The sequence below is a fragment of the Dama dama genome, chromosome 25 (genome assembly GCF_033118175.1).
Source record: "Dama dama isolate Ldn47 chromosome 25, ASM3311817v1, whole genome shotgun sequence".
Taxonomy (NCBI): Eukaryota; Metazoa; Chordata; class Mammalia; order Artiodactyla; family Cervidae; genus Dama; species Dama dama.
This window is the reverse complement of record NC_083705.1, coordinates 22185239-22204347: the sequence shown is the minus strand read 5'-3', so window position 1 is coordinate 22204347 and position 19109 is coordinate 22185239. Positions and strand designations below refer to the sequence as shown.

Below are 19109 nucleotides of genomic sequence, written 5' to 3'. Positions count from 1 at the left end.
TATTGACTATGCCAAAGCCTTTGGCTATGTGGATCACAACAAACTATGGAAAACACTTAAAGAGGTGGGAACACCAGATCACCTTACCTGCCTCCTGAGAAATCTATATACAGGTCAAGAAGCAACAGTTAGAACTGGACATGGAACAACAGGCTGATTCCAAATCAGGAAGGGAGTGGTCAAGGCTGTTTGTATATTGTCACCCTGCTTATTTAAATTATATGCGGAGTACATCACGCGAAACACCAGGCTAGATGAAGCACAAGCTGGAATCAAGATTGCCGGGAGAAATATCAACAACCTCAGATATGCAGATGACACCACCATTATGGCAGAAAGCAAAGAACTAAAGAGCCTCTTGATGAAAGTGAAAGAGTGAAAAAGTTGGCTTAACGCTCAACATTCAGAAAACGAAGATCATGGCATCTGGTCCCATTACTTCATGGCAAATAGATGAGGAAACAATGGAAACAGTGACAGACTTTATTTTTGGGGGCTCCAAAATCACTGTAGATGGTGACTGCAGCCATGAAATGAAAAGACACTTGATCCTTGGAAGAAAAGCTATGACCAACCTAGACAGCATATTAAAAAGCAAGAGACATTACCTTGCGAACAAAGGTCTGTCTAGTTAAAGCTATGGTTTTTCCAGTAGTCATGTATGGATGTGAGAGCTGGATCATAAACAAGACTGAGCTCCGAAGAATTGATGCTTTTGAACTGTGGTGCTGGAAAAGACTCTCGAGAGTCCCTTGGACTGCAGGGAGATCCAACCAGTCCATCCTAAAGGAAATCAGTCCTGAGTATTCACTGGAAGGACTAATGCTGAAGCTGAAGCTCCATTACGTTGGCCACCTGATGTGAAGAACTGACTCATTTGAAAAGATCCTGATGCTGGGGAAGATTGAAGGTGTGAGAAGAGGACAACAGAGAATGAGATGGTTGGATGGCATCACTGATTCGATGGACATGAGTTTGAGTAAGCTCCATGAGTTGGTGATGGACAGGGAGGCCTGGTGTGCTGTAGTCCATGGGTCACTAAGAGTCAGACATGACTGAGTGACTGAACTGATGAACAATGAGGTGCATGTATCTTTCTGAATTAGTATTTTTGTTTTATTCAGATATATACCCAGGAGTGGAGTTGCTGGGTAATATGGTAGTCTAGTTTTTTTGAGAAACTGCCTTACTGTTTTCCACAGAGAATGCACTAATTTATGTCTCCAAGAGTGTTTGAGGGTTCCCTTTTCTCCATGTCCTCACCATTTGTTATTTGTATTCTTTTTGACAAGTAATACTGACAAGCGTGAGATATTATCATTTTAATCAGCTTGTTTTTATTCTGGGGGGATTGTTTCCATGTGGCATTCAGGATCTTAGTTCCCCAACCAGGGATTGAACCCAGGCCCCATGCAGTGGAAATGCAGAGTCTTAACCACTGGACTGCTAGGGAAATCCTAGCTTTTTTTTTTTTTTTTTGGATGTTGACTTGTATAAGTCATTTATATAAGTTGGATATTAACCCCTTATCAGTCATAGCATTTGGTAATGTTTTCTCCCATTCAGCAGGTTGCCTTTTCATTTTGTTGATGTTTTCTTTTGCTGTGCAAAAGCTTTTAAATTTAATAAGGTCCTATTTTCCTTTACCTTAGGAGACAAAGCTAAAAAAACATTGCTACGATTTATGTCGGAGTGTTCTATCCATATTTTCCTCTAGGAGATTGATGGTTTCTGGTCTTACTTTTCTGTCTTTAATCTGTTTTGAGTTTACTTTGTATATGGTGATAGAGAATGTTCTAGTTTTATTTTTTTATTTATGGATGTCCCAGCACCACTCACTGAAGAGACAGTCTTTTCTCCGTTGTAAATTCTTCTCTCCTTTGTTGTAGATTAAATGACCAAAAATGTGTGGGTTTCTTTCTGGACTGTCTTACATGTCTACATTAGTTCCTTGTTAGTGTAGAGAAAGGTAATATATCCCTTTGTATTAATTCTGTATCCTGAAACTTAACCAAATACACTGAAGTGTTCTAGTAGTTTTCTAGTAGTGTCTTTAGGATTTTCCATGTATAATATGTCATCTACAGTGATAGTTTTACTTCTTCCTTTCCAATTTAGCTTCCTTCTATTTCTTTTTCTTGACTGATTGCTGAGTCTAGGACCTCCAACACTATGTTGAATGAAATTTGGTAATTCACATTTAAAGCTCAAAAACAAACTTCATTCATAAATTACTATTTGATGAACATCCACCCTGCTTTCCACTGGGAACCCCCCTGTATTAATACTTATAGACCTTTTTTCTAGGGCCATTACATTTTCCAGAGGTTATTTTAACTCCAGTTTGAGGCTACTTTTATACCATACTGTAGGACCCCTAAAGGAAATCAACCCTGAATAGTCATTGGAAGGACTGATGCTGAAGCTGAAGCTCCAATATTTTGGCCACCTGATGTGAAGAGCCAACTCAATGGAAAAGACCCTGATGCTGGGAAAGATTGAGGACAAGAGGCACAGGGGGTGACAGAGGATGAAATGGTTGGATGGCATCAATGATTCAATGGGCAAGAGTTTGAGCACTCAGGGAGACAGTGAAGAACAGGAAGGCCTGGCGTGGAACAGTTCATGAGGTTACAGAGACTGGGGCACAACTTGGCAACTTAATAACAACAAGGGAACCCTGTAGATAGATCAAGGGAAGGGGCTGGAACTTCCACCACACAGTATTAAAAATGTTAACTTGAACTTTCTGACTTTTGACCTCATACCAATCTTATTAAACCTGGTGTGCTGAGGTCAAAGCCTCAATAGTTTAATGTCTTCATATAACATACCTCCAGTTTCAGGTGTGTGGGTGAAAGTTAGCCACTTGATTGCAAGAAAAAGAGAAAAGGCCTAGAGGTCTGTTCTTACTTTAAAAAAATCTTATTTTAAGCTCTACAGTTGAACCCTGAATTTTCAAGTACCAGGTTCCTTCAAATCCAAAGCCTTTCTTCAGTTCTATTCAACAGATTCTGTCTCTAAGAATATAGATATTTATCTATTTCAATGCTCTACAACTTTGTTTAAAATTCTTGTTTGCTTCTATCTTACCTCCTAAACTTTGATCTAATAAACTGATGCTTTAAAAAACATCTTTATTGACCTTTATGTTAGGCTTTAAGGACAGATGTTTATGTATAATCATTTAGTTATATTTAAACTTTTAGCATTTACTATGAAGTTTAACCAACAAAAATTAAATACAAGAGTAAAGTTTATATATTTCAAAATTCAAATAATCTGAAGAATCCTATTCAATAAAACATAATTAATACAATTTTAAAATAGTTTCATCTCACTCGCTATGGCATGAACTTATCCAAAACACTTTTTGTCATAAGCTATTCTGGATTACTACAAATTCATTCAGTGACTTACCTCTTCTTTTCCTAATGTTACCAGAATTTCTTCATTCAGGGGAATCACTACAGTAACAAAACAAACAAAAATTATACATATGCTTAGTTATCTCTCAAAAATTAAGAATTTGATTTTGTAGTTTCTAAGATACTGCTTTCCCTTTTCATTTATATACAATAGAATGTTTATGAGATGTGTTCAGTTTTTATAAACATTTTTATTTAACACCTTTGCATATATAGCCAAATTATATATCACATTAGACAAATGTCATATTTTCACATTTTGTTTTCAGTGCCTTTTTCTCTTATTTTCCCAATCCATCAAAAACAAAATCAATATTCTACAGTGTGTTTCTTAAATATTTCTCACTGGTTAAATGATTCTATGCATACAAACATAGATCCAATGTATACAGTCTATGCATATTTGTACATATACAAACAAAGGATGATTAATTTTGTCATTCCCAGTTTTACTAGAATGAGATCATACCATACACATTACTCTTATTTTCACTCAACGAAACCCACATGGAAATCCTGTACATTCATCAGGAGTAAGTCAAATTCATAATTTTATTTTTTTTATTTTTTTTTTCATAATTTTAAATCACTGCATAATATTCCACAGGGTAAGTTCATCAAATGTGCTGAGCAATTTCACTATTGATTGAGCACTGACTTTGTGTCTAGAGTTTAGCCTCAAAAAACAATGATGCAGGAAACATTCTTTTATTTATGTCCTTATACATTGATTCTTTCATTTCTGTGGGATAGATTCCCAGAAAGTGAATTTCACAGAAGAAAATGTGTATTTTGAATTTTAAAATAGGATGCTAGATTCTTTTTTTTTTTTTTTTTTTAATTTTCTGGAAGCAATGACTACGAAACAGCAAAAATATTATAAACTCTTCTAAAAATTCTGCCACTCTGATGAATATAAATTAATATTCTATTTTCATATAACAAAATCAAATCCTTATACTTACAAAAGTTCAATTCTTATACTTAATTTACTTTTCCTAATAAAAGTGTTACTAAAATTTCTCAAATGATACGCTACCAGAAACTTCCTAAGCTTTCTTCCATGCTAGGGGGTTTTCTAACAGAAAAGAACTATGTAATTCATAGGCCCTGTAGAACTAAATAGGACTAACTATAGGCAGCCCTGGGATAGCTATACAATGAAAAGGATTCTAAGAATATAAAGTTTAAAAATGTCCCTTTTGACAAGTGTGACTAAAAGTAGCACTTCATATTCATACAAACATTTCAACCAATATGGCAGGCTCTAAGAATATAAAGATTTTAAAACTCTTTCCAGTGTGGCAGCCTATGGGATTCACAAACTTAGGCAATGTGGGTATTTGACCAACAAGTCAGTGTGTTCAGTGCTAGCAGTACAAGGTCTTTATGTAAGATTGTAAGACATCTGGAAGGTAGAGAGATATACAAGTGTGATGTTACAGAGAAGTCTGCTATGGATATACAGATATGAAAGCTGTGGAAATTTTGTGTCCTCTCCCTATCCTTCCACCCATTCCCACTTCACCAAAATTCATATTTTGATGTCCTAAGTTCTAGTACCTCAAAACATGACTGTATTGGGGCTAGATCATAATTAAGTTAAAATGAGGTCAACAGGGTGGACCCTACTCCATTATGAATGGCTTATACAAAGAGATTAGAACACAGATGGGTGACCATGTGAAGACATAGGAAGAAGATGGCAGGCAGTCTACTGGTCAAGAAGAGAGGCCTCAGAAGAAACCAACCCTGCCAACACTTTGATCTTGGACTTCTATCCTCCAGAATTGTGAGGGGGGAAAAAATCTTCTGTTGTTTAAGCAACTCGGTCATGCTACTTTGTTATGGCAGCACTAACAAACTAATATAGAAGTCATTAATACAGACATAACACATTAAAATAGGAGCATAAAAATATAATGTTGAAATAGCATATAGAGTAAGAAGCAAAAAGCACTGAACACCAACATTTTAATAGCAGAGTGTGAGTGGTCTTTGAGATGCCCAATATAATGCTAGAGAAGGCAACAAGATATAAGGTTGAACGTAAATTAAAATCACAATTGTATATACATACATATCAGAGGTGCTGAAATTAAAAGGTGGTAGTGAAGACATAAAACAATGGTGGACATTGGCATGAACATAATATTAGGTTGAGCAAATGTAAATGCAGCTTCAGACCGTGAATTTTAAATCATTATAACTAGGCTCAAACATATCTTTATTAATCAAAATAGGAAGCATTACAATCAATACATTTTTGCCAATGAGAAAAAAGTTAAGTTTACTCCTGTAGCATAAAAATTCAGGCTTCAGGATTCGACACTCTTGGAAAGCATTTTCTGCCTCCTGCTGGTTGTTTTCCCTGCAAAAGTTGTCAAGATGCTTGAAGAAGTGGTAGTCCATTGGCAAGAAATCAGGTGAATATGGTGGATGTGGCAAAACATCGTAGCCCAGTTCATTCAACTTTGGAAGCACTGGTTGTGTGCTGTGCAGTCAGGTGCTGTTACAGAGAAGAACTGGGCCCTTTCTGTTGATCAAAGCCAGTTGTAGGTGCACAGTGCATCTCATCAATTTGCTGAGCATACTTCTCAGATGTAACAGTTTCACTAGGATTCAGCAAGCTGTAGTGGATTAGACCAGCAGCAGACCCACCAGTGACCATGACCTTTTTTTGGGCAAGTTTGGCTTTAAGTGCTTTGGAGCTTCTTGTTGGTCCAGCCACTGAGCTGGTCATCACTGGTTGTCATATAAAATCAACTTTTAAAATTACACGTCACAATTCGATTGAGAAATGGTTCATTGTTGTTGCATACACTAAGAAAATACTTAGAACGACGATTTTTTTTTTTACTTTCAGTCAGCTCACGAGGTATTCACTTAACGAGCTTTTTCACTTTTTCAATTTACTTCAAATACTGAACAACCATAGAATGGCCAACATTGAGTTCTTCCACACCTTCTTGTGTAGTTGTAAGAGGATCAGCTTCAATGATCCTTTCAACTAGTTGTTGTCAACTTCTGATGGTTGGCCATGTGCTCCTCATCTTCAAGGCTCTCATCTCCTTTGCTAAACTTCTTGAACCACCACTTCACTATACGTTTATTAGCAGTTCCTGAGAAAAATGCATTGTTGATGCTGCAAGTTATCTCTGCTGCTTCATCACCATTCTGAACTCATATAAGAAAAATCACTAGAACTTCCTTTTTGTCTCACACCATTTCTCTAGTCTAAAATAAATGTAAAATAAGCAGCAAGTAATGCCATTAGCAATAAAAAAACCCATAAAGCTAGAAATGTGCATTAAATGTATAACATAACCAATTTATTTAAGATTATATTCCAATATTAAATGGCAAGGTTCAACACTGCAAAACTGCTATTACTTTTGCATCAACCTAATAGTTTAGTTTAAAACAAGATAGTTTAAAACAAGAATGCAGATAAAATTGTTTAGGAAGAGAATGAGAAAAAAGAATCCCGATAACTGGAAGAAAATGGAGAGGAAACAAAGAAAGTTGGAAAGGAGACAGAGGGGTAGAAGAAAGCAGAAGGGAGACCTAAACGAAACAAGAGAGTACAATCCATATGGAAGATCGAATACAGACAGACATACCACTTAAAGGAATGCAATCTTTAATAACAGAAAAATATCTCCTAGCTGGGTATTATAACCACAGATTTTTAAGTAATTTTCTGTTTCTCAACTAAAGGCAAAAATACTGTTGGACAAATCAAAAGGCAACATAAAATTTATGTAGCTTTTAATGCAAGTATCTAAAATAATTTCTCTCTTCCACTATGTAAGTTTCATTCATTAGGAAACAATACAGTTTCTACTGAACATATAAAATAGTGTCTATAAGGATAAAGTGATAGCTATAATAAAGTCTCCATAATCAAGATTACTATATTCTAATGTGAGGCAGACATGCTCATCTATAATAATAAAGAAGTATGAAATTCTGTGTGTAAAAAAAGAAAATTAAGGTGACTTCCTTATAGCAATGGAATTTAGACCAATTTCAAGAAAGTTAAATACATCTTGAATTCTTCTTGTGATCATTAAATTAATTCAACATTAATTTGCTTATAAAAATATAAATCTAAAATTAAGAATCTTACTTTCAGGAGTTTCTTTTTGCCACTGACTAAGTTCAGCAGTCAAACATTTCACTTGCATAATTAATAATGACAGCTATTTAAAAAAAAGAAGAGAATAAAACAAAGTTATTTCCTATGGAATATTCATATCTATTCATAGATGAATGTGTAAACAGTCTCAATACTTTAATACAAGTCCCTAAAATAAGTGGCTAATGTAACAGCCATCTAAACTATAAAAAATTATTACTCCCAACATAATTTTCCTTTAAATCACATTAATTATACCTATAAATTGCCATTATAGCAGCAATACAGTCCTAAAAATGATCATTTCTAATTTTAGCATTCAACCTAAAACTAAGTACATTAAGTTTATTCTCTGAAGTAATACTCTTTAAAAAAAAAGTTATTTCTTGCCAATTTTTAAAGACAAATTTGCTTGAAAGATGCTTTTTTCCTCTTTCTATGCCCTTTTAGCAAAATTGCAACTAGTTTAACTGAGCAGTTAAAAATAAGTTTAAATACATATATAAAAAACAATTATAAAATGAGACTTATTCCACAAATCATACAGTCATACACAAAAAAAGTTTTACTATACCGAAGTTTGTAAATTGTATATCCCTTTAGCCAAAAATAAATTAAAATAAATGTTTCTGATATTAGGTGATTCCAATCATTTTAATCTTGATAAATTACAAATCTATGTGATAAATCTGTTGCCAGATCAGACCAAAAAATTAACATCTATGTATGCTTAAATTTCTGGAAAAGGAAATGGCAACCCACTCCAGTATTTTTGCCTGGGAAACCCCATGGACATAGGGGCCTGGTAGACTAAAGTCCACGGGGTTGCAAAGAGTCAAACGCAACTGAGTGACTAACACATGCTTAAATTTCAGAACATTTTTATCTCTTCTACATAATTTTTATAGGTAGACAAATAGATCAAAACCTTACATTTCAAAAATGCAATAGGGAGGCTTCCCTGGTGGTCCAGTGGTTAAGACTTCGCCTTGCAATGAAGGGAATGCTGGTTCAAACCCTGGTGAAGGAAGATCCCACATGCCACGGAACAACTAAGCCCATGTGTCACAACTACTGAGCCTGTGCTCTAGAGCTCTCAAGCCACTACTACTGAAGCCTGTGTGCCTACAACCTCATGCTCCACAACAAGAGAAGCCACCATAACAAGCCCACATATCGCAACTAAAGAGCAGCCCCTGCTCTGCACAACTAGAGAAAAACCCTCATACAGCAGAAGACCCAACACAGTCAAAAATTTAAAAAAAAATAAATATTTTTAAAAATGCAATAAATATTCCTGTAATAACTATATTAAAAAGTTACCAAGTACTCTTTTTTTTTTTTTAATAATTAAAATGTACGTATTTGTTTTTGGCTGTGCTTTGCTTTGCCGTGGTGCGTGGGCTCTTTGCTGCTGAGGCTTACTCTAGTTGCAGGGACCAAGAACTGCTCTTGTTGCTGAGCCTGGGCTCGACAGTGCACTAACTTCAGTAGCTGCAGTGCGAGGGTCTAGCTGCACTCTAGCAGGTGGGATTTTAGTTCTGGACCCACAGATCAGACCACAGATCAAATCCACAGCCCCTGCATTGGCAGGCGAATTCCAATCACTGACCCACCAGAAAGTCCCTCAAGTACTCTTGTTTAATCAATTTTTAAAATACAGATCAGGAAGCTTCAAGACCCTACTCCTGATCATAACATTGGCTGTTGAATAGTCAGATGGAAAAACCTAGTCTCTGAAAGATGTACTTAATTATATAAAAATGCATCTGTAGGTATTATAAATTTTTACCAAAGAAGAGTATAACATAATTTTCTTAGAGATAATTAACAATGTAAAAAAGTTTTTGAGAACTATAAAGTCACTTATAAATGCTAATTATTATTATTACTATAAAAGCATAACAAATTCTTAAAAAGTAAAATTTAAACTAGGCAAAACTATCAAAATGATAAGGGCTCTATATCACTTTTCCTGAAAATATTAGATCAAAATACATAAAGTTACCGACACTCGTTTTTTTAACCTATTAAAAAATATAATTTAACCTCATACTATACTGATGAAACTCAGCTCTTACCTTTTACAGCCCAGCTAAGGCAAATACGCAAATTACATCTGATACTGCTATAAAATTAAACCCTTTCTAACAAAGAAAAAAGTAGTATTTCTAAAGTGATTTTTAAAAAATTTGAGAAATCCTACCATTTTCCCATTTAATTTCTTGCTTTAGAAAATGGACTGAGCTTTAATATTGAATGTTTGAAATGAATAGATATGCTGAAGAGAATAAACTAAGCAAGCTTGAAATTATCCTTAAAGGCCTGCTTGCAAGGTTGGCCCCTGGCATCTAGGAACCTGGATCTTAAGTAGGTTCCCACCAATCTGACAAGAGTGGCTCTCTGTGCCCAAACTGTGAGAAAATACAATTTATACTGAACACCTGCTTTCCTCCTAAGAGTCTGGTATTTTGATAACTGACAGGCAAAAGGGTGCCTATGTAACTGCTGCTGCTGCTGCTAAGTCACTTCAGTCGTGTCCAACTCTGTGCAACCCCATAGATGGCAGCCCACCAGGCTCCCCCGTCCCTGGGATTCTCTAGGCAAGAACACTGGAGTGGGTTGCCATTTCCTTCTCCAGTGCATGAAAGTAAAAAGTGAAAGTGAAGTCACTCAGTCGTGTCCAACTCTTAGCGACGTCATGGACTGCAGCCTACCAGGCTCCTCTGTCCATGGGATTTTCCAGGCAAGAGTACTGGAGTGGGGTGCCAATGCCTTCTCCGGCCTATGTTAACTACCTCCTACAAAAAACTTTGGACTGAGTCTCTAATAAGCTTCCCTGGTAGACAATGTTTCACACTCGTCACAATTCACTGGGGTATTTAAGTATGTCTTCTGTGACTCCACTGGGAAAGGGTCCTGAAAGCTCATGCCTGGTTTCCTCTGGACTTAAACCCATGCTTCTTTTCCCTTTGCTGATTTTATTCTGTGTCATTTCAATGCAATAATTATCTCAGTCATGAATATGATGACTATAGATTGAGCCCTCTGAATAATTGTAGAGAATCATCAAACCTGGGAGGAATGTTGGAGACCCCCAATACAATAGGAAAAGACATTTTGTGGAATCTTTGAATAATGTTATTATTGACTATCTCAGGATTCTGATTATTTACCACTACCTAAGCACTTCCCTCAAAACTGAGGTTTGGCTTATTGCCTGAAAATCATTCAGGAAACTTAACTAGTGATTCTGATTCAGTAGGTCTCAATTTCTACAAGAAAAGAATCACATTTCCCAAGGAAACTAGATAATTTATTTATTGTACAATGATTTCCCAAATATAATTCAGTTTTACCCTGTACAAAAGAACATTATTTACTTATTGATGGATACAAACCTTTTTACAAAAGATGACTTAATTTTTTATGACCAGTTTTCAAAGCTCTGCTGTAATAAGCACTTTTCAAAGTGACAAATTAGCATTTTCCTTGTCTCTTTCTCACTCATTCTCATTTATTACTTAGGAGTATTATGCTCATAGCTTTTAATGTTTTCATAGTTATAATCAGCTGAAGCCTTTATTTTTTTTGATGCTCACCTGATACCAAATACGGACAGCTGAGTGCCTTCAATAGGTTCCAATGTCTTTTGACATGCTCCCAGTATTTCTGGAGAACTTTCATTGGAATTATTTGCATATTTAACTGTCCTTAGAGATTTTATTATAATAACATTTTTAACTTTTTATATGGTCAAATGCATCTAAATTTTCTTTTACCATGTCTAGATTTCTATTATTAGCCAAGCCATTTTCTTTTGTCTCTACCAAGACTGCACAGTCTCCAGCTTTTCTTCGGTTTTCATAGCAATTCATCTAGAACTTATGTTTCTATAATAAAAGACAGAAGTCCAATTTTATTTTCTCCAGATGAATATCTAGTCGTACCACTATTCTTTACTAACTAATTCATCCCTTTCCCAAAGATTGTGCTGTCATCTCTGTCACACTTTAAATTCTTAACCTGTTGCACTGAACCACTGGTGTATTTCTAAACTAATTCCATAGGTCTTTGATTATTCAGATGAATAGTTTAATCCTTTTTATGAACCTTAGGGTAAAATTAGTTAAAGATTCCACACAGAAAGTAAATAACTGTGGCTAGCGCACCTAACACAACATAGGACAGTCTTTGTTCTAATTTTTAACAAGGTATCACGATAGCAGCCAATGAGCAATTCACTCCATGCTGAATGCATGCACAGTTGTTAAAACATAAATAATAAATTTACTTAGAACAGATTATTCAAAAAGTTTTTAGAATATTTCTCTTAAATCAGAAAGAAGAGAAAATTTTCCAAATCATTAAGTATACAGGTAGTAACAAAAATGTTATACTTGGCAGAAACACAAACACATTTTGTACCTAAAACACAATGTATTCTACTTTTAGGAAGGACAAAAGGAATCATACCTGAGCATTTGAATCAGTGAGTGTCTCAGTTCCAGTAAGTGATAATTTGTTTTGACACTTGATTTAAAAAGTAAAGAAAAACAAATCACACAGTATATACCATAGACAATTTCTTTCCTCTATCCTTTTATACCAATGTAATATTCCTCTAAAACAATATACAAATATCTTATGTATGAGAACAATCTTTAAAATCCTTACTTCCTAAGCAAGAGGATCAAGAAGGAAGCCAAACAGGTCCCAACATGAACACAACAAAAGTACAAGTGGACTCTTGACTCAACACAGAATGAAAAAATGAGCATAAAAAACCCAAAAATAGCTAGGGTGAATCAGAAACTAGATAATGGAAAAATGGGAAATAATAGAACAAGGGGGAAAGCACTACAGAAAGATAACAAGAAGACAATTAAAATCATAAGAAAATAAAATCATCAGGAGACATTGCTACTATGCTATTGAAAAAAGAATTCACAATTGTTAATATTGATTATATCTAAGTAAAAATATGGGCAACTTAAATTTTAATTATGCTTATTTCCAGTTGCAATACTTTTCCATAAAAATGTTTTGTTACTTTTTAAATTCAAACTTCTATATTGAAAATATTTCAAAAACAACACGAAGTACCTTAAAAATTCAGTAATCAGAGTACCAAGGATATATGCTTAAAAAATAATTTTTTAAAAAGGAAAAAAATAAAAAAACCATTGACCTGCCTTAATGTAAAATTTTACTGGGAATAAGATGTAAAAAAAGTCTATGGCTTGTATCATATATCACACTATTTTGAGTAAAACAAATTTTTACCAGCATACTATAGTGCACCAGAGTGATTCTATCTCATTAACTCAGAAATGTACAAATAATTCAATCAAATTTTCTAAATTAATTCATATTTTCACTCAAACTCCATTAAGTATAAAGTCTTCTTACCCTTTCTATTCTCTATCTTGGAAAATAAAAACCACTAACCACTCAATGGCCCAAGCAAGGAACCTAAAACTATCTGTAATTCCCCATCACCATTTCACAACAATTAACCTCCAGGTCCTTTAAGTCCAATCTTCTTAGTACCTCTTGAATCCATTCTTCTATTCGCAATGACAAGACTCTGGCTTTAGTACTTCTTATAGGACCACTACTAGAGCCTCCTGAATATTCTTTCCTTCTGTAGTCTCCCTTTTCTACATTCCATCTTCTTCAATACCACCAGAGTTATTTCCTCAAACAAGGTATCTCATAATGCCACTTCATGTTTATAATCCTTTAATAGTTCCCCATAATATTCATTCAACAAAATCCTTCATGTGCTTGCCCCAATTACCTCTCCATTCTCACTCTACAAATCCTTCTTCTCCTAATTTAAATGTCACACTATTCTACTTAGAGTTCTCTAAATTCTCCCAACATTTATATATTTTGTTCTTTATACTTTGTATACCTCTCCCACTTTCACAGGCTAACTCCTATTTATCCTTTTGAAATGAATTCAGTATTATTTCCTCTTTAAGAAAGCTATCTTTGACACTTTCAGGCTAGGCTTAGTACTCCTCTTAAGTATAATCTTTAAACTTTACCACCATATTATAATTTGTGATTACCTGCATTAGATGATAATCTCCTTGAGGGCAAGGACTGCCATAATTTTTTCTCTTTCTACAGCTCATCTAGTATAAAATTTATAAAATGAATGCTTATAAGTCTAAAAAATATGTAAGTATTTATCATATAATATAACAGCTTTCAGGCTTCCCTGGTGGCTCAGCAGTAAAGAATCTGCCTGCCAATACAGATGATGCAGGAGATGCGGGTTCGATCTCTGGGTCATGAAGATCCCCTGGAGGAGGGCATGGCAACCCACTCGAGTATTCTTGTCTGGAAAATCTCATGGACAGAGGAGCCTGGCAGGTTCATAGGGTCACATATGGCTACAGTCCATAGGGTCACAAAGAGTCGGACACAACTGCACACATGCACAATTGCTTTCAGAAACCAGTGTAATTCTTTCTTAAGTCTATTACTGAAATGGAATTCAACCTTACAGTAATTAATTAGTATATCACTTTTATGTCTTGATACTTACTTCTTCCATATCTTTCCACATTTCTTCACATTTTTTAATAAGTTCTTCTTCAGCATCGGCAACATCTTCCACATCTGTAGTACTATCTGGATCTAAATCTTGCTGATTCACTGACATGTGCCTTATGATATTTGTTAACCTTGTAAGAAAAACTAAAGTTAAAAAATATTCATTTAACAATATTCATTGATACCCACTACCTGCCAGATACTCACCTAGAAGCTAAAGGTGTAACAGTGAAGAAAACAGGCAAATATTCCTCCAACCAAGGAGCTTACATTTCACTTGAGGAAAACAATATAAACTCAAAAAAGAGTAAAACAAATATAAATAAATATAAACTATAAATAAAATAAAAGATTAACTATACATATGTGTTATATATCAAATAGTTTAAAGTACTATGAAGAAAAGCAAGACAAAGAAGAAACAAAGGGAGTGCTCAGACAGGGGCAACATGATTTTTCACAGGGTGGTCATATAAGGTCAATGAGACAACTTAGCAAAAATACGGAGAGAAGGAAGTAAGACACATCGATATTTAGGAGAAGAGGCTTCAGGCAGAGGGAACTGTAAGTACAAAGGCCCTGGGGAAGTAACATGACTGCTGTGTCCTAAAGCAGTAAAGAAGCCACTGTGATTAGAGCAGAGTAAGGCAGAGAAAACAAGATGAGGTCAGAGAGATAACAGGCATGAGATCATGTGGGTTTTACAGGTCATTTTAAGGACATAGGCTGAAATGAGAAATGATCAGAGTTTTGAAAAGAGGAATAACAAGATTTGAATTATATTTTAACACTGTTACTCTGAGTAACTACAGCCAGTAAGGAGAGAAGTAGGAAAACCAGTTAAAATGCTACTGCAATGATCCAAGTAAGATGGGGACCAGGATAATATTGAGATGGTACAAAATGTCCAATACTAAATGTATTTCCAAGACAGAGCCAAAAGAATTTCCTAACAGTCTGTTTATAGAGTGTCAAAGAAAAAGATGAATCAATTATTATTTTAAAAGTTTGGGCCTAAGCAATTGGAAAGATGGAGTTGTCAGTTACCAAGATGGGGAAGATGATCAAAGAAACCGATTTAGCAAGACATGAGATAATGCTGATTAAGAATCCAGTTTGCTGCTGCTAAGTCACTTCAGTCGTGTCCGACTCTGTGCGACCCCAGAGATGGCAGCCTACCAGGCTCCTCTGTCCCTGCGATTCTCCAGGCAAGAACACTGGAGTGGGTTGCCATTTCCTTCTCCAATGCACCAGAGTGAAAAGTGAAAGTAAAGTCGCTCAGTCGTGTCCGACTCTTCGAGACCCCGTGGACTGCAGCCCACCAGGCTCCTCTATCTGTGGGATTTCCCAGGCAAGAGTACTGGAGTGAGTTGCCATTTCCTTCTCCAGGGTATCTTCCCCACCCAGGGATCCAACCCACATCTCCTGCATTAGCAGGTAAACTCTTTATCACTGAGTCACCTGGGAAGTCAGGGAGAATTTAAAGTTTAGGGGAGGGGGGGAGCCTTTAAGAAGTATTCCCTATGGGCAATTATCTCCCTGTATTTTGGGTCTGTGTGTGCGTGCGTGCTAAGTTGCCTCAGTCATGTCTGACTCTGCAACCCTGTGGACTGTAGCCCGCCAGGCTCCTCTGTCCATGGGATTCTCCAGGCAAGAATACTGGAGTGGGCTGCCATGCCCTCCTCCAGGGGATCTTCTCCCACCCAGGAATCAAACCCATGTCTACTGTGACTCCTTCATTGCAGGTGGATTCTTTACTGCTGAGCTACCAGGAAAAGCCCATCTGGGGTCTACCACAAAGCAAAAGCAAAGAAGCAATTTATCTGGTTTGAAACAGGCAACCAGACGTCTTCTGAGTGGGCTTCTGGAGGAAGTGTTTTAGGGAGACCATTTGACAAGTTATATTTATTGAATAAAAAAGATTAAGATGGCAAATTTTACACATAGGTCAACAAAACAGAATAAAGAGCCCTGAAATAAACCCACACATATAAGGTCAATTAATTTTATGACAAATGAGCCAAGAATACATGACAGGGAGAGTCTTCTCAATAATGGTGTTGGAAAAACTGGACAGCCACACACAAAAGAATGAAGCTGGACCACTATTTTATACCATACACAAAAATTAACTCAAAATGGTTAAAAGACTTGAATGTAACACTTAAAACTCTAAAACTCCTAGAAGAAGACATAAGTGGCGACTTCCTTGTCATTGGTCCTGGTGATGATTTGGGGAGTTTGGCAAAAAAGCAAAAATAAACAAGTAGGACTATATTAAACTATAAAGCCTCTGCACAGCAAAGGAAACCACTAACAGAATGAAAAGGCAACTAACTGAATGGGGGAAAATATTTGCAAATCATATATCTGATATGAGGTTACTATCCAAAATACATAAAGAACTCAGACAAGTCAATACCAAAAAGTAATGTGACTTAAAAATGAAAATGTTCCAAAGAAGACTACAGATGACCAAGTTACATGAAAAAGTACTTATTATCAAGTAATGCAAATCAAAACCACAATGAAGTATCATCTCATGCCAGCCAGAATGGCTGCTATCAAAAAGTCTACAAACAATAAATGCTGGAGAGGGTGCAGAGAAAAAGGAACCCTCCTACACTCTTGGTGGGAATGCAAACTAGTACAGCCACTTTGGAGAACAGTGTGGAGATTCCTTAAAAAACTGGAAATAGAACTGCCATATGACCCAGCAAACCCCACTGCTGGGCATATACACTGAGGAAACCAGAATTGAAAGAGACACGTGTACCCCAAAGTTCATCGCAGCACTGTTTACAATAGCCAGGAGATGGAAGCAACCTAGATGCCCACAGGCAGATGAATGAATAAGAAAGCTGTGGTATATATACACGATAGAATATTACTCAGCCATTAAAAAGAATGCATTTGAATCAGTTCTAATGAGGTGGATGAAACTGGAGCCTATTATACAGAGTGAAATAAGTCAGAAAGAAAAACACCAATACAGTATACTAACATATATATGGAATTTAGAAAGATGGTACCAATTACCCTATATGCGAGACAGCAAAAGAGACATAGATGTAAAGAACAGTCTTTTGGACTGTGTGGGAGAAGGCAAGGGTGGGATGATCTGAGAGAGTAGAGTTGAAATGTGTATATTATCATATGTGAAGCGGATCACCAGTCCAGGTTTGATGCATGAGACAGGGTGATCAGGGCTGGTGCACTGGGATGACCCTGAAGGATGGGATAGGGAGGGAGGTGGGAGAGGGGTTCTGGATGGGGAACACATGTGCGCCCGTGGCTGATTCATGTCGATGTATGGCAAAAACCATTACAATATTATAAAGTAATTAGCCTCCAATTAAAATAAATTAATTAATTTTTTTAGAAAAACCACAATGAGATGTTAGAGTGGCAATTATGAAATAAGTGTTGGCCAGGATGTGGGGAAAAAGGAATTCCTTGTTCACTGTTGGTGAAAACATAAATTGGTGTGGCCACTATGGGAAATATTATAAAGGTTCTTCAAAAAGGTAAAGACAGAACTACCATATGATCCAGCAATTCCACTTCTGGGTGTTTATCCAAAGGAAGCAAAAACATTAATTCAAAAATATATATGCAGTCTCATGTTTGTGGCAGCATGATTTACAACAGCCAGGACAACCTAAGTGTCTATCGACTGATGAATAAAGAAAATGCCTTATAATATAGACAGACATATATCAGTAAATTTTATTCGGCCATAAAGAAGAATGAAATCTCCTCACCTGCAACACCAATGGAACTTGAGGGCATATGCTAGGTGAAATAAGTCGGACAGAGAAAGACATACCACATGATCTCACTTACATGTGGTATCTAAAAATAATAATAAAACAGACAAGCTCACAGATTAAAAAAAAAACAGATCGGTGGTTGTCAAAGACAGGCAGGTGGGCCATGCAAATGGGTGGAGAGGGTTGAAAGGTACAAACTCAGTTACAAAATAAGTCATGGGAATACAATGTATAGCACGGTGACTACAGAAAATAATACTATATGAAAGCATATATGAAAGTTGCTAAGAGAGTAGACTTAAAAAGTTCTCACCACAGGGGGTAAAAACCATTCTGTAAATATGTAGAGTAATGGATGTTAGACTTACTGTGGTGATCATTTCCCAATACATACAACAGACAAATATTAAATCATTACACTGTACACCTGAAACTAATATATGTCAATTATATCTCAATTTTTATGGTAAAGTTTGTATATTTACATAGTAAAAAAATTTTGTATATCTACACAGTAAAAAAAATTTTTTTTTCTTTTTAAATAAGAGAGCTTAAGTCCAGAAATCCACTAAGAGACGGAAACCTAGTCCAGAAGGTAAATGGTGCTGCCTGGGTCACTTCGGCGTGACTGGATTTCTGCCCAGTCCCTCCCTCCCCACTCCCCACAGCCCCACCACTCAACCCCCACAGTAACAAGCGCTCATTATCTTCTTCAGACTGTGTGTGAAAGAATCAAGAAGCTCAGGAAATAAGATGTTTGGCAAACCCGAAGGGAGGCCCGAAAGTTAACTAGTTCTTTCAAATTCCCCACCCCTATGTCTTTCTCTCCTAACAGGTGGGATTCTAGAGCCGGAGAAGAACGGGACTCAGGCCTGGTGGGACGACAGGGATCCGGTTTCTCGGAGGTAAGGGTCCCACCGTGGGGGGTCTGCAGCTCCATATCCTAGGAGTTGTCAACCCCGGGAGTAAGTTTCAACCGTTAAAACCCTCTCCGGGCCAAACGCTTACCTCCTCCACACCTCAGACTTCAGGTCGCCTCAGCCTACTCGAGAAGCGGCTCTACGGCCCAGAACCCGCGCGCGCTGATTGCTGATTGGATCTGCTTCCACCCACTCCACCCAATCCTGGAACTTGCTCGGCCGCTGACGAGCAGGCCGCGCCGCTGCTTCGGGATTGGTAGCCGAGCAGCTGTGAGTG

The 19109-nt window shown here is 36.5% G+C and overlaps 1 protein-coding gene across 6 annotated transcripts in view; it reads right to left on the bottom strand.

Moving 5' to 3' along the window:
* Nucleotides 1-19068, bottom strand: part of CENPK (centromere protein K) — a 32302-nt gene extending 13234 nt beyond the window's left edge. For 3 of the 6 annotated variants that reach the window (XM_061129679.1, XM_061129683.1, XM_061129684.1), the window contains exons 1-5: nucleotides 18921-19067; nucleotides 14132-14270; nucleotides 12046-12102; nucleotides 7561-7633; nucleotides 3421-3467 (exon numbers count right to left, since the gene is read on the bottom strand). In XM_061129679.1, the coding sequence (XP_060985662.1) occupies nucleotides 3421-3467; nucleotides 7561-7633; nucleotides 12046-12102; nucleotides 14132-14248 (294 nt within the window). In that variant the 5' untranslated portion in view covers nucleotides 14249-14270; nucleotides 18921-19067. Of the gene's footprint in view, nucleotides 1-3420; nucleotides 3468-7560; nucleotides 7634-12045; nucleotides 12103-14131; nucleotides 14271-14346; nucleotides 14436-18920 lie in introns of all 6 variants that reach the window. The other 3 variants (XM_061129680.1, XM_061129681.1, XM_061129682.1) reach the window with 3 other exon arrangements.
* Between the last annotated feature and the right edge of the window lie 41 nt (nucleotides 19069-19109).